This window comes from Crocuta crocuta, unplaced genomic scaffold, assembly GCF_008692635.1.
Source record: "Crocuta crocuta isolate KB4526 unplaced genomic scaffold, BGI_CrCroc_1.0 scaffold866, whole genome shotgun sequence".
NCBI lineage: Eukaryota > Metazoa > Chordata > Mammalia > Carnivora > Hyaenidae > Crocuta > Crocuta crocuta.
Genome location: NW_027531900.1, coordinates 45154 through 56609, shown reverse-complemented (window position 1 = coordinate 56609; position 11456 = coordinate 45154). Strand labels below are relative to the sequence as shown.

Sequence of the window (11456 nt, the reverse complement as noted above, 5' to 3'; positions counted from 1 at the left end):
AAAAAAAAAGACTGGAAGGAGTTAACTGTCACTATTTACAAAATATATGAATGTGTATATAAAAATCTACAGATGAACTCTTAGGATTAATGAGTGAATTTAGCAAAATCAATGGACACAAGGTGAAAACACAAAAACAAACTGTTTTATATACCAACATAATAGAAAATTAGATCTTTAAAACGATACCATTTATAATAGCATCAAAAGCCACCAAATACCTAGGAATAAATCTAGTGAAAAATCTCTACACCAAGAAACAGAAAATATTATTCAGACAAATTTTAAAAACTAGATATATAGAGGGTATACCATGTAGAAGACTCAATATTGTAAAGATCAGTTCTCCTCCAATTAATCTATCCTCAATGTCATCACAATCAAAATTCCAGTTACTATGTGAATACTGAAGAGCTGATTATAAAATGTATATGAATATATTAAAAGGCCTACAGTAGCTTGGGCAATCTTGAGGAAGAAGAAACAAGCTACAGAAGTTACAAAAGATACCAAGCTATTGCTACAGAAAACAACACAGCCTGGTACTGACACAGGACGATAAACAGAGTAAGACATATAAATAGAATATAAAACTCAGAAACAAATCTGTATGTATATGGTTAACTGGTTTATGACAAAGTTGACACATACAGTGAGGAAAGAAAAGATTTTTTTCAATAAATCATGCTGGTTCAGCTATGCATTATTCATAAAGAGGAATCTACAAAAAGGACCCCTACAAGTGACTTGTTTCTAGATGGATGGCAGATCTATTTGTGAAAAAGAAACCAATATAATTTTGGGGCAGAAGGTTTCTTAAACAAGATTAAAAACAAAATATTTCTCTGTTTTTGAGAGACAGGGAACAAGAAAAAGCAGGGGAGGGGCACAGAAAGAGGGAGACAGAGGATCCAAAGCAGGCTCTGCGTTGGCAGGACAGAGCCCGATCGGCGCTCGAACTCACAAACCGGGAGATTATGACCTGAGCCAAAGTCAGATGCTCAACCGACTGAGCCACTCAGGTGCCCCAACACGATTATAAGAAAGTACTAACCTTAAGGGAAAAAATATTACTAATCTGAACTGCATAAAGTAAAGCCTGGCTAGCTGCAGGGTAAACTGGTTAAATTACTCTGGAAAACTTTGGGCAGTACATACATACTGAAGCTGAATGAAACCCTGCAATTTTACTCTTAGGTAGATATTACAAGAAATACGTAAACACAATCACCAAAAGACTTTTACAAGAAACATCACAACAACAATATACGTAAGAGGCAAAGACTGGAAACCCAAATGTCCATCAACAGAATGGATTTCAGTGATCTGATAGGCTTAGAAGTGGTTATATTCAGTTACAATTTATTATAGCAAAAGGATACAGCTCATAACTGCAAACTCACTGCTCTTGCCTAAAGTTCAGTAATTTAATGAATCAATGCTTCTCAGTTTGTTTTATGTGTTTGAATTCCAGAGCACTGATATATGTGTTTGACTGTTCTGTCCAATGTTATTAGGAAAAAATTGTTGACCTCCTTATACCATCATGTCAAAAGTCTGACAGTAATTTTTGGGAGAAAAAAAGGATAAAACCTGAACACTGCTTCAGAGACCTGTGTGACATTATTAATGTAAAAACATTTGATAAAAGTCCCAAAACAAAAGGACTGAGGAGGCACCAAAAACATTTGAAGAAATCATGGCCCAAAACTTCCCAAATTTGATTAAAAGTATTAATTACAGACCCTAGAAGCTAAACAAACCCCAAGTAAAAGTTAGACAAAGAGACCCACACTTAGACACCTCAATGCACAAATTGTTAAAAGACAAAGAGAAAAATCTCTAAGCAGAAAAAAAAGGAAACTAAATCCACCACGTACAGTAGGGATTAATAAATTACTGTATGTGAAGGGACATACAGTACATAGGAAACATTCCACAGTACATGGTGTGTGTTCCAACTCAACTCTGCCATTGTAGCACCACAGCAGTTACATTCAGTGGCCACTGTTGGGGTCCAACAAATTTTTATTTATGGATCCTTCTACCTGAATTTCACATCAATTTCGTATCTTCTTTTGAATGTTTCCAAATGTTTACATTATACATTTAAAAATGTAAAAATCAGAGCGCCTGGGGACTCCATCGATAAAGCCTCATCCAACACTTGATTTCAGCTCAGGTCATGATCTCACAGTTGTGAGATCAGGCCCTATGTCAGGCTCTGCACTAAACCTGATTAATATTCTCCTTCTCCCTCTGCCCTTAAGAACTAGTTCTTGGCATCTTGCATCTGTCACCCACTGTGGTGTAACTGTTAGGATTACGGTTCATGTGTGGGCGTGTTCCATTCTGTAACTAGTGGACAGCACTCTGTCCTGTTTCCATTGGGCAAGAAGTCACCTGAGGGAAGGATTTGGAGATACAGAACAGTACCTACATATGAATATTTTGTCCAGTATGACTGTTTGCATCTTAATACCATTATGAGCCCTCTGTTTGAAGTAGTAGAGAACAGTTTACTCTTTCTGAAGTCACTTTTCTGTGTGAGATTTGTTGCCTGTGTCACTTGTAGCCATGTCCTAGAGTACTACCTTAGTTTATTAAGTATCATCACAAAGTTCTCAGCCCCTAATACACTGAAGCAGATTTGTGAAGTTGGTCTCACACATTGGCCTAACCTTTTAGTTGCAGTAGTTTGTATGTAAAAATGACTCTTTACATCCCTGCCTTACACTCTACCCTCTATTTGAAGTGTGCATCTTCTCAGAGGACCTGATTTCATTTTATTCTAAGTTACCTGATTAAACTAACATAAACATCTTCAGACATACTTAGAACACTTATTTCAATAAAGATTTACTTAATACTGGTTCCTGTCAGTGGAAAATTGTATTCTTGGAATTTGCAGATTTTCTTTTGCAAGCTAGAGATTCAAGAATATAGTATTCCCCCACACCATCCTCTCCATATGGTGATCTAATAATTAGAGAGTGCCCTTTAAACATTTTTCTGCCACACTGGTTTCCTATCCTTACTGTCAAAATATGTACTCATTTATTCAACAAACCATATGTTCTGTCTTGTCTCCCCCTTATTTCCTCTTCAGTCCAGCCCTTCGTTTCCTTCACTTAATCATTTCCTTTTGGGAACTGAGGTGGATAAAACGGGATAGGACTGTTTTGGGCATTTGGAGCATAATACATGGGTGCTTTGCTCTCCACATGAAAGGCAGTAAAGTTCAAGCTATAGTCACATGAAGACTGTCTTGCTTTCTGGAATCGGGATGTTCAGGTCCATCTTATGGTTATGACAGTTTTCTAATGGTTTTTTGACCAAGTACCCAGAATTTCCTATCTTGAGTGCCTTATAATTATTAAAATGAGATAAGTGGCATTCTGTAAAAGTATCTATATGATCACAATATGTTAAATCTCTCCTTTCTCTTGCACAACTGACTGTTGTAATATAATGAGCTTTAACTAAGCAGATGTACTGACTTTTGCTTAGCATTTATTTCTGTCCTACTATTGTGTGCTCCGTGTGTATGTTGTAGTCTGTTTATATCAGTAAACATTTGAATGCTTAAAAAAAGCAATGCTGATTTCCAAGTTTTGTATAATTATAAGAAGAGTTGACATGGTAATATAATAGTTGGTAGGTCTCCTTTCTTAAAATTTGATACACAAAACATTCTGATTTTGTTCATAGGTTTTTCAGCACTTCTGTCATTACACTGCCTTCTGGCTTCCATCGTACCTAATGGGAAGTCAGCTCTTCATCCGTTTTGTTGTTTCCCTTCTGTCAGGGTCTGTAAAGTATGGCCCACAGGCCTAACCTGCCCTACTGCCTGTTTTTGATGTAGTCTGTGTGATAAGAATGGTTTCACCTTTTTTTTTTTTTTTTTTTTTGAAAGAGAGCGAACACGAGCAGGGCCCGTGTTGGGCTCTGTGCTGACAGCTCAGAGCCTGGAGCCTGTTTCAGATTCTGTGTCTCCCTCTCTCTCTGACCCTCCACTGCTCATGCTGTCTCTCTCTCTCTCTCTCTCAGAAATAAATAAAGCATTAAAAAAAATTGAACAAACATTAAAAAAAATTAATTTTTAAATTAATAACTAATCAATTAAGATTAAAAGGGATCAGACCATCTGTTCTAGGGCCAAAAAGGTCCTCAAGGATTTTAACAGTCTGAAAGGTGGTTTTAGAATTTCTAACAAGGCCTCAAAAACATTAAAATATTCTTCACTTCACTCTGAAGCTTACTAGAGAATGATTATAGGATTAACTCTATATTGAGAAACTTGCTGAACCACTATGGCAGATGTCTGGCTGCATCAGAAAAATACTTTTTTTTTAAATGTTTTTTTTTTATCTTTAGACAGAGACAGAGCATGAGCGTGGGAGGGGCAGAAAGAGAGGGAGACACAGAATCCCAAGCAGGCTCCAGGCTCTGAGCTGTCAGCACAGAGCCCGACGCAGGGCCTGAACCCATGAACTGTGAGACCATGACCTGAGACGAAGTTGGACGCTTAACCAACTGAGCCACCCAGGTGCCAAAGAAAAATACTTTTTACAACTCTTAACAAAGAAGCTGAGGGTGAGGGGCAGTCAGAGAGCTAGGACCAAAAATAACACAGCTCCTTAAAATGAGTGGTCTGGAAGAAGTCAAACTTTCACTTTTCGCAGACAACATGATACTTACTCTACGTGGAAAACCCGACAGACTCCACCAGAAGCCGACTAGAACTGATCCATGAATTCAGTGAAGATGCAGGATACAAAATCAATNTTGACTTCAACTGCAGCCATTTCTTACTTGACACATCCCTAAAAGCAAGGGAATCAAGAGCAAAAATGAACTATTGGGACCTCATCAAAATGAAAAGCTTCAGCACGGCAAAGGAGACAATCCATAAAACTAATAGGCAACCGATAGAATGGGAAAAGATAGCCACAAATGACATATCAGATAACAGGGCTAGTAACCAAAATNTGAAGGCTGATGGGGGTGGGGGGGGAAGGGAAGGGGGTGATGGGCATGGAGGAGGGCACCTGGGGGGATGAGCACTGGGTGTTATATGGAAACCAACTTGACAATAAACTATTTAGAAAAATGAGTGGTCTGGTGTGTCTATATTCATACTAAGAGCAGGTCTCAAAGAGACAATCCCTTGAGGACATACATCTGTGCCTACAATGCATATATTTATTATTCAAAGAAAATATCTACTGAGTACCAACTGTGTCAAAGGTAGCCCAGTGATGAACACAGCAGGCTCATGAAAGTTAAAATATGGACCACTTACTCCCATTAACTAATAACCAACTACCCTCTGCAGTAAAGCATTAGGAAGGAAAAGGCAGTGCAATGAGACAGAATAAAACAAAGGTTTAAAAACATAGGCAATCTTTTAAGTTGACTGTTCCATCCAAATTGTAATTTTAATTAATCAAATTTTATTTAAATGCACCAAAAGAATTAAAAATTTTAAAACCGCATAGCAAAGTCTTATATAATGCTAATAGCCACCCTCTAAAGTTAGCTATTTCCCAAATCTATTTTGGTAATAAAGTTTATCTGTATCCAAAGGGATTCTTTGTTTAAGGCAAAATGGTAATTTGGAAGAGTTAACCATCAATGATTTTTAATGAATAATTTAAGAAATATAAAATTTAAGACCAATTTTAAAATACCTTTTCATTTTAAAATATCTTTATTAAAACTGTCAGTGATTAAGCACCTAAAATCTACATGCCCATGTTTCCTTCAGCATCTCCCTTCCCTCTATCCACACTATGTATCAAATATCCAGGTTCTTGCTAAGAAATTCAATGCAGCCTCTGCAAAGAAATGGCAATAGGTAAGCTAGCTACCAAAAATAAAAATTTGCACATTCTTAGAATTATCAGTTATGTTACAAGGTACTTACCAATCTATTTACTACGTTCTTGGTCAAAAGCCATTACATCCAAAGTAAGTTATAAACTTTGACAGAGTTTTGTGTTAATTTCCTCTAATGCATCTTAATGAACTTCCTAAATGCATATAGTTCACTGACAGCACTTCCAAGTTTCTGATTCAGTGGGAGTGCCTTGTTACTTAAAAATATTTGATGAGTAGCCCAGGTATTTTATTGCAGGTAGTTAGTTCACAGTCTACACAGTGGAAACAACCCAGTGGAATAAGCAGTCTTAAATTATTGTCAAGAGCTACTCTCAAACACACAGCTAGACATACAGCCCTGAGGATACCTGCTTAAGAAACTTTCTTTTGCTTTCATAAAAAACAACTTGTTCAGCAATACTTACAGTTAACATTGGAGTTGTCAACAAGCCCCACGCAAAGAATTCTAAGAAGATGACAATAGCAGCATGGTATACACTTGGTCGGCCAAAGCCCTGTAGCTAAAAAAGGAAGAAAGTTATTATGAAAAATAGTAAAAAGATATAAGAAATTCATCGCCCTAAAATAGTATCTAACACAAAGTGCTATACAAAATAAACTTAGGACCTACCTATATTGTGTAAGATAAAACATTTTGTGTTATGCCTGATTCCTGCATTCTGCCTCATCACAGAAGGTGCCAAGATTAAAAAGCTTTTACTTGTCTCATCAATGCAAATAACTGAGCTCTGGTTGAGAACCAACTGAGGCTCCAGGACCCAACTATTCTGTCTCATACTAATTATGTGTTCCTCTGCAACTTGGCCGTTCTAAACTGACGTTTCCCTAGCTATTTAAAACATGTGGGCATGTGGGTCACCTCCTCAAAAGCTTCCAGGGCCACACAGACGATTTAAGTGACGGCGGGCAGAGGAAGAACAACAAGGAAAACACAGTCCATACCATAATGTCAAAATCCAGCTTTCAGTGTCTGTTGCGTTCTAAGACTGTGACAGTTTTCCTAGTGTTCTGCAGATAAAACCCAAAATTCTCTTCAATTTAATGTTCTTTGGCTTTGTGACATCTTATTACAAGATTAGGTGCCTTGCTACCACTTGGTAGTAACTGGAAGTGATGCTTGCAAAAGACTATAAAATCCATACTATTCCTATACTAATATCTTTAACTCTTTAAAACATAAAAGTACATCCACATGGCTTAACTGGAATCTAATCATAAAGAAATGATCAAACAAATCCAGATTGTGAGACATTATATAAGACAACTGGCTTGGTCTCCTTAAAAATGTCCATGTCGAATAGGCGCCGGGTGGCTCAGTCTGTTAAGCACCCAACTCTTGATTTCAGCTCAAGTTACGATCTCTGGGTTCATTAGATTGAGCCCCCATCAGCGCACTGCACTGACAGCGTGGAGTCTGCTTGGGATTCTCTCTCTCCCCCACCTTCTCTCTGCCCACCCCCCACTCATGTGCACAGGCACGTGCTCTCTCTCTCTCTCTCAAAATAAATAAGCTAAAAAAAATTTTATGTATTTGTCATAAAATACAAAAGAGAAAAGCAGGGAAACTCAAACACATTGGAGGAGGTAAAAGTTGCAACAACCAAATGCGGGATCCTGGACTGGATCCTGGATGAAAAGAGAACAAAAGGATAAAATGTGAATATGGACTGTATACTAGACAATAATACGGGTGGGTCTTGATGTCCACAACTTATTATCAAATGGCTTGGCCAAATGACAAATTTTTTTGGTATATACATACTTCCTATTTTTAGTATATGTGCTGCCGAAGCGAGCACGGTATATACATACTTCCTAAAGCTAATATTACAAAATGTTAACTGCTCAATTTAGATGAAGGGAACAGAATTTCAATGTTTTTGTAGTTTTGGAAATCTTCAGAGCCAAGAACAATTGTTATTAAAAATTCAAACTTAGGAGCACCTCAGTGGCTCATTCTAACTCTTGATTTTGGCTCAGATCATAATCTCATGGTTGTGGGGTTGAGGCCTGCATCAGGCTCTGTGTTGTCAGTGCAGAGCCTTCTATGGATCCCCTGTTCCCCTCTCTCTGCCTGGCCCCCACTCTCACTCACTCTCTCTCAAAAATAAACATTAAAAAAAATTCAAACTTGTAAATTTCTCAATTTTTTTTTCAATGCCTAATAAGAACTTTTTAAAAAATTTTTTAATGTTTATTTATTTTTGAGACAGAGAGAGACAGAACATGAGCAGGGGAGGGGCAGAGAGAGAGGGAGACACAGAATCTGAAACAGACTCCAGGCTCTGAGCTACCAGCACAGAGCCCGACGCGGGGCTCAAACCCACTAACCATGAGATCATGACCTGAGCTGAAGTCGGCGGCCTAACCAACTGAGCCACCCAGGCGCGCCAATAAGTACTTTTAAATGCCATTAAATAACACATCTGCAAAAACAGAAAACACTTTACAAAGTTTAAAAGAAAAAATGTTTCCTCCACCCCCATAACCAAAAGGCCTTGAACATAACCATCAAAAAGCACTATTTTGCAATAAGCACTATTTTGCAATAGTCTTTTATGAACAGAAGAAAGAATGGAAATGAAAGCAACGGTTCAGCCTCTGCCTGTGGCTAAGCCTTCTGAGACCTTCTGCGTATGTCATTCCTGCTGCTGGAGACAGAAACTTTGCCATTACCCTTGGCTCTATCCACATTGTCCTCCATCTAACCCTCTACCACCTCTTGCCCAAATTACTGAGTAGCTTTCTACCCCTGCTCCCTCAACCACTACACAGCAGCCAGGGACCCATTCAAATGTAAATCAGATCCTGTGAACTCCACTGCTCCAGGGCATTCAGCCCCACATCCCACTGGTCCAACAAGGTCCCCCACCTCCCTATCCCCTTGTTATGCTCTTGTTTTCTAGAGATTTCCAACAAACTGCAGGATTCATTTTTGTCTACCTCCCACAGAATGGTAATTTAAATGCTACGAAGGATGTATCTCAAATAGCCCTTCTCTCACCCCACTACAGTAGTAAGCACTCCACAATACACATGAGATGGAAGAAGGATCTCTTCTCTGATCTTTTAATCACTAAAACCCAAGGTGCCTGGGTGGCTCAATCAGTTAAGCCTCAGACTTCAGCTCAGGTTATGATCTTACGGTTTGTGAATCTGAGCCCCACATCAGGCTCTGTGGTGACAGCTTGGAGCCTGCTTCGGATTCTGTGTCTGTGTGTGTGTGTGTGTGTCTCTCTCTCTGCCCCAATCCAACTTGGGTTCTCTCTTTCCTCTCTCTCTCTCTCAAAAATAAACATTAAAAAAAAAAAAAAAGCAAACCCAAAATGTAAAAAATGTTTTGAAACAGATGACCCAGTTTCTTCAACAAGGAAGTTGTATGGGCAAGAAAAAAGGAAAAGGAAGAACTATGTTAGTACACAGATTAAAAGAAATTTCAGAAATTTTTTTTTATTTTTTTTTTATTTTTATTTATTTCTATGAGAGAGAGAGAGACAGCGTGAGTAGGGGAGGGTCAGAGAGAGAGGGAGACAAAGACTCTGAAATAGGCTCCAGGCTCTGAACTGGCAGTCAGCACAGAGCCCGACACGGGGCTCGAACCCACCAACCAGGAGATCATGACCTAAGCGAAAGTCAGACGCTTAACCGACTAAGCCACCCAGGCGCCCCATGAAATTTCAGAAATATTAACCAAAAGCAATTTGTGGGATTTTCGGTGGTTTTGACTCAAACTAGCTGGAAAAAAAGACAATTCTGAATCAATCATGGAAATAATAAAACAGACTGGGTATTAGCTGACAGTAAAGAATTAAGCTCCTTGTAATAATGGTATTGATGTAAGGCATGCTTTTAAAAGATCCTTCTTTCTGANGTTTTAAAATTTAGGGGTGCCTGGGTGGCTCAGTCAGTTAAGTGTCCGACTTTGGCTCAAGGTCATGACAGCTAGCTCAGAGCCTGTTTCAGGTTCTGTATTTCCTTCTCTCTCTGACCCTCCCCTGCTCATGCTGCCTCTCTCTCTCAGAAATAAAAAATTAAATTAAATTAAATAAATAAAATTTAAAGAAAAAAATGTGGAAGTGGTGGCAAAAATAATTTTTTAAAAAGTAAATTAAACTCTATGCATTTCCTAATAATTTCTAATTATCTGAGTGAAAATTCTGATAGTCACCACCCCACACTACAAAGCAACTGCTTCCAAACAGTGGGTGAGTCTGTCAACCAACAGACCAACTATTCCTCTTGAATCATTCATTTTCCTTATTAAGCATCACACATACAAGAATCTCAAAAAACTGAAAGCAGTGCACAATAAGAAACACAGGAAGGCAACCCTATTTCTCATTTGCAGTTTCCGTGGTTTGGTGCTTTCACAAGCAATGAAGCTCTATTTGTGGAGACAACTGGGATAGAGATCCATGTGGCTGCAATGCTGATTAAACACAAAGAAAGATAAACACTTTAATCTGTGTGATGTATCTTCAGGATATTATGTTATTTTAACACCTTAAAAAAAACAGACAACCTACTTTTTTGTTCATACACTGTATGTTCACGTTTCAATAAGAAACTGTTTAACAAACACCTCTTCTAAAATGCAAACATTTTCTTATTCTCACTTCTACATAAATTACTTTATTGAACGATCATTCATCCCTTAGCGAATACCAGTGATACATCAGAGAAATGCAGTATGACAGGCAGGCTTTGGCATGGTGGGAACTAAGTGTGGGCAAATGGATATAAGGTGACAAAAAAGAGAAATCTGCCTTCCTTCCAATTCTTCCTAAATTCTTGGTGGCCAGTATGCTGATGAAAAAGGTGTCACAAGTTTCTTCCTTAAATTATCTGAGCAAATCAGAAAGATTTTAACAAAACTTAACCACTTATATCCAGTTGAGCCTGATCTAGTGTGGCCTCCCTGGATCAGCTCAATGTCTACTCTCTCCACTGCCCCTTTACAAATCAGCATTGAACACGGAGATGTTTAGGTGAGTATATGGTGATGTCTTTATACACCTGTATTACCATCTTCCCACAAATGACTGCAATGGCCTCTTAACCCTATCTTGACTTCTCTTCCCTGCCTTCTCCAAATCTTTCTTGATACCACACTCATGTCGCCCTATTATACTTGTGGAGACAGGTATAAACCTCAGCAAAAACAGAGCTGCAAATTCCTCTCATCCCTGTAGACATCATCTTTTTGCAGTATGACTGTGCTGCCTCTGCCATCAAAAGGTGGAGTCTATTTCTTCACTTCCCTGGATCTAGGCTGGCTTAACAACGTGCTCTAACCAACAGTTGTCAGGTGAAGTGACAATATGGACTTCTGAACCGAGGCCTCCAGAGGACATCAAGACCACACAGAACTGCCTTTTAGGCAACGGAGGATGAAAGTGTATGAAGCCCTCCCTACGGAGCCCCCTAGACCAACTGTTGCACAGCATCACCACCTGCACAACACAGGAGGAGGTAGGCAATCTAATCTAAGTCACCCAAACCCATCACGCCTGCAGGTGACTACAAAGCAGGAGTCGCTCCAAGCAAATCCA

The 11456-nt window shown here is 38.7% G+C and overlaps 1 protein-coding gene across 1 annotated transcript in view; it reads right to left on the bottom strand.

The window, feature by feature from the left end:
• The window catches only part of SLC71A2 (solute carrier family 71 member 2), a 48008-nt gene extending 36988 nt beyond the window's left edge, over positions 1 to 11020 (bottom strand). The window contains exons 1-2 of the mRNA XM_077773949.1: positions 11012 to 11020; positions 6309 to 6404 (exon numbers count right to left, since the gene is read on the bottom strand). Coding sequence (XP_077630075.1) covers positions 6309 to 6404; positions 11012 to 11020 — 105 coding nt within the window. The remainder of the gene's footprint in view (positions 1 to 6308; positions 6405 to 11011) is intronic.
• Between the last annotated feature and the right edge of the window lie 436 nt (positions 11021 to 11456).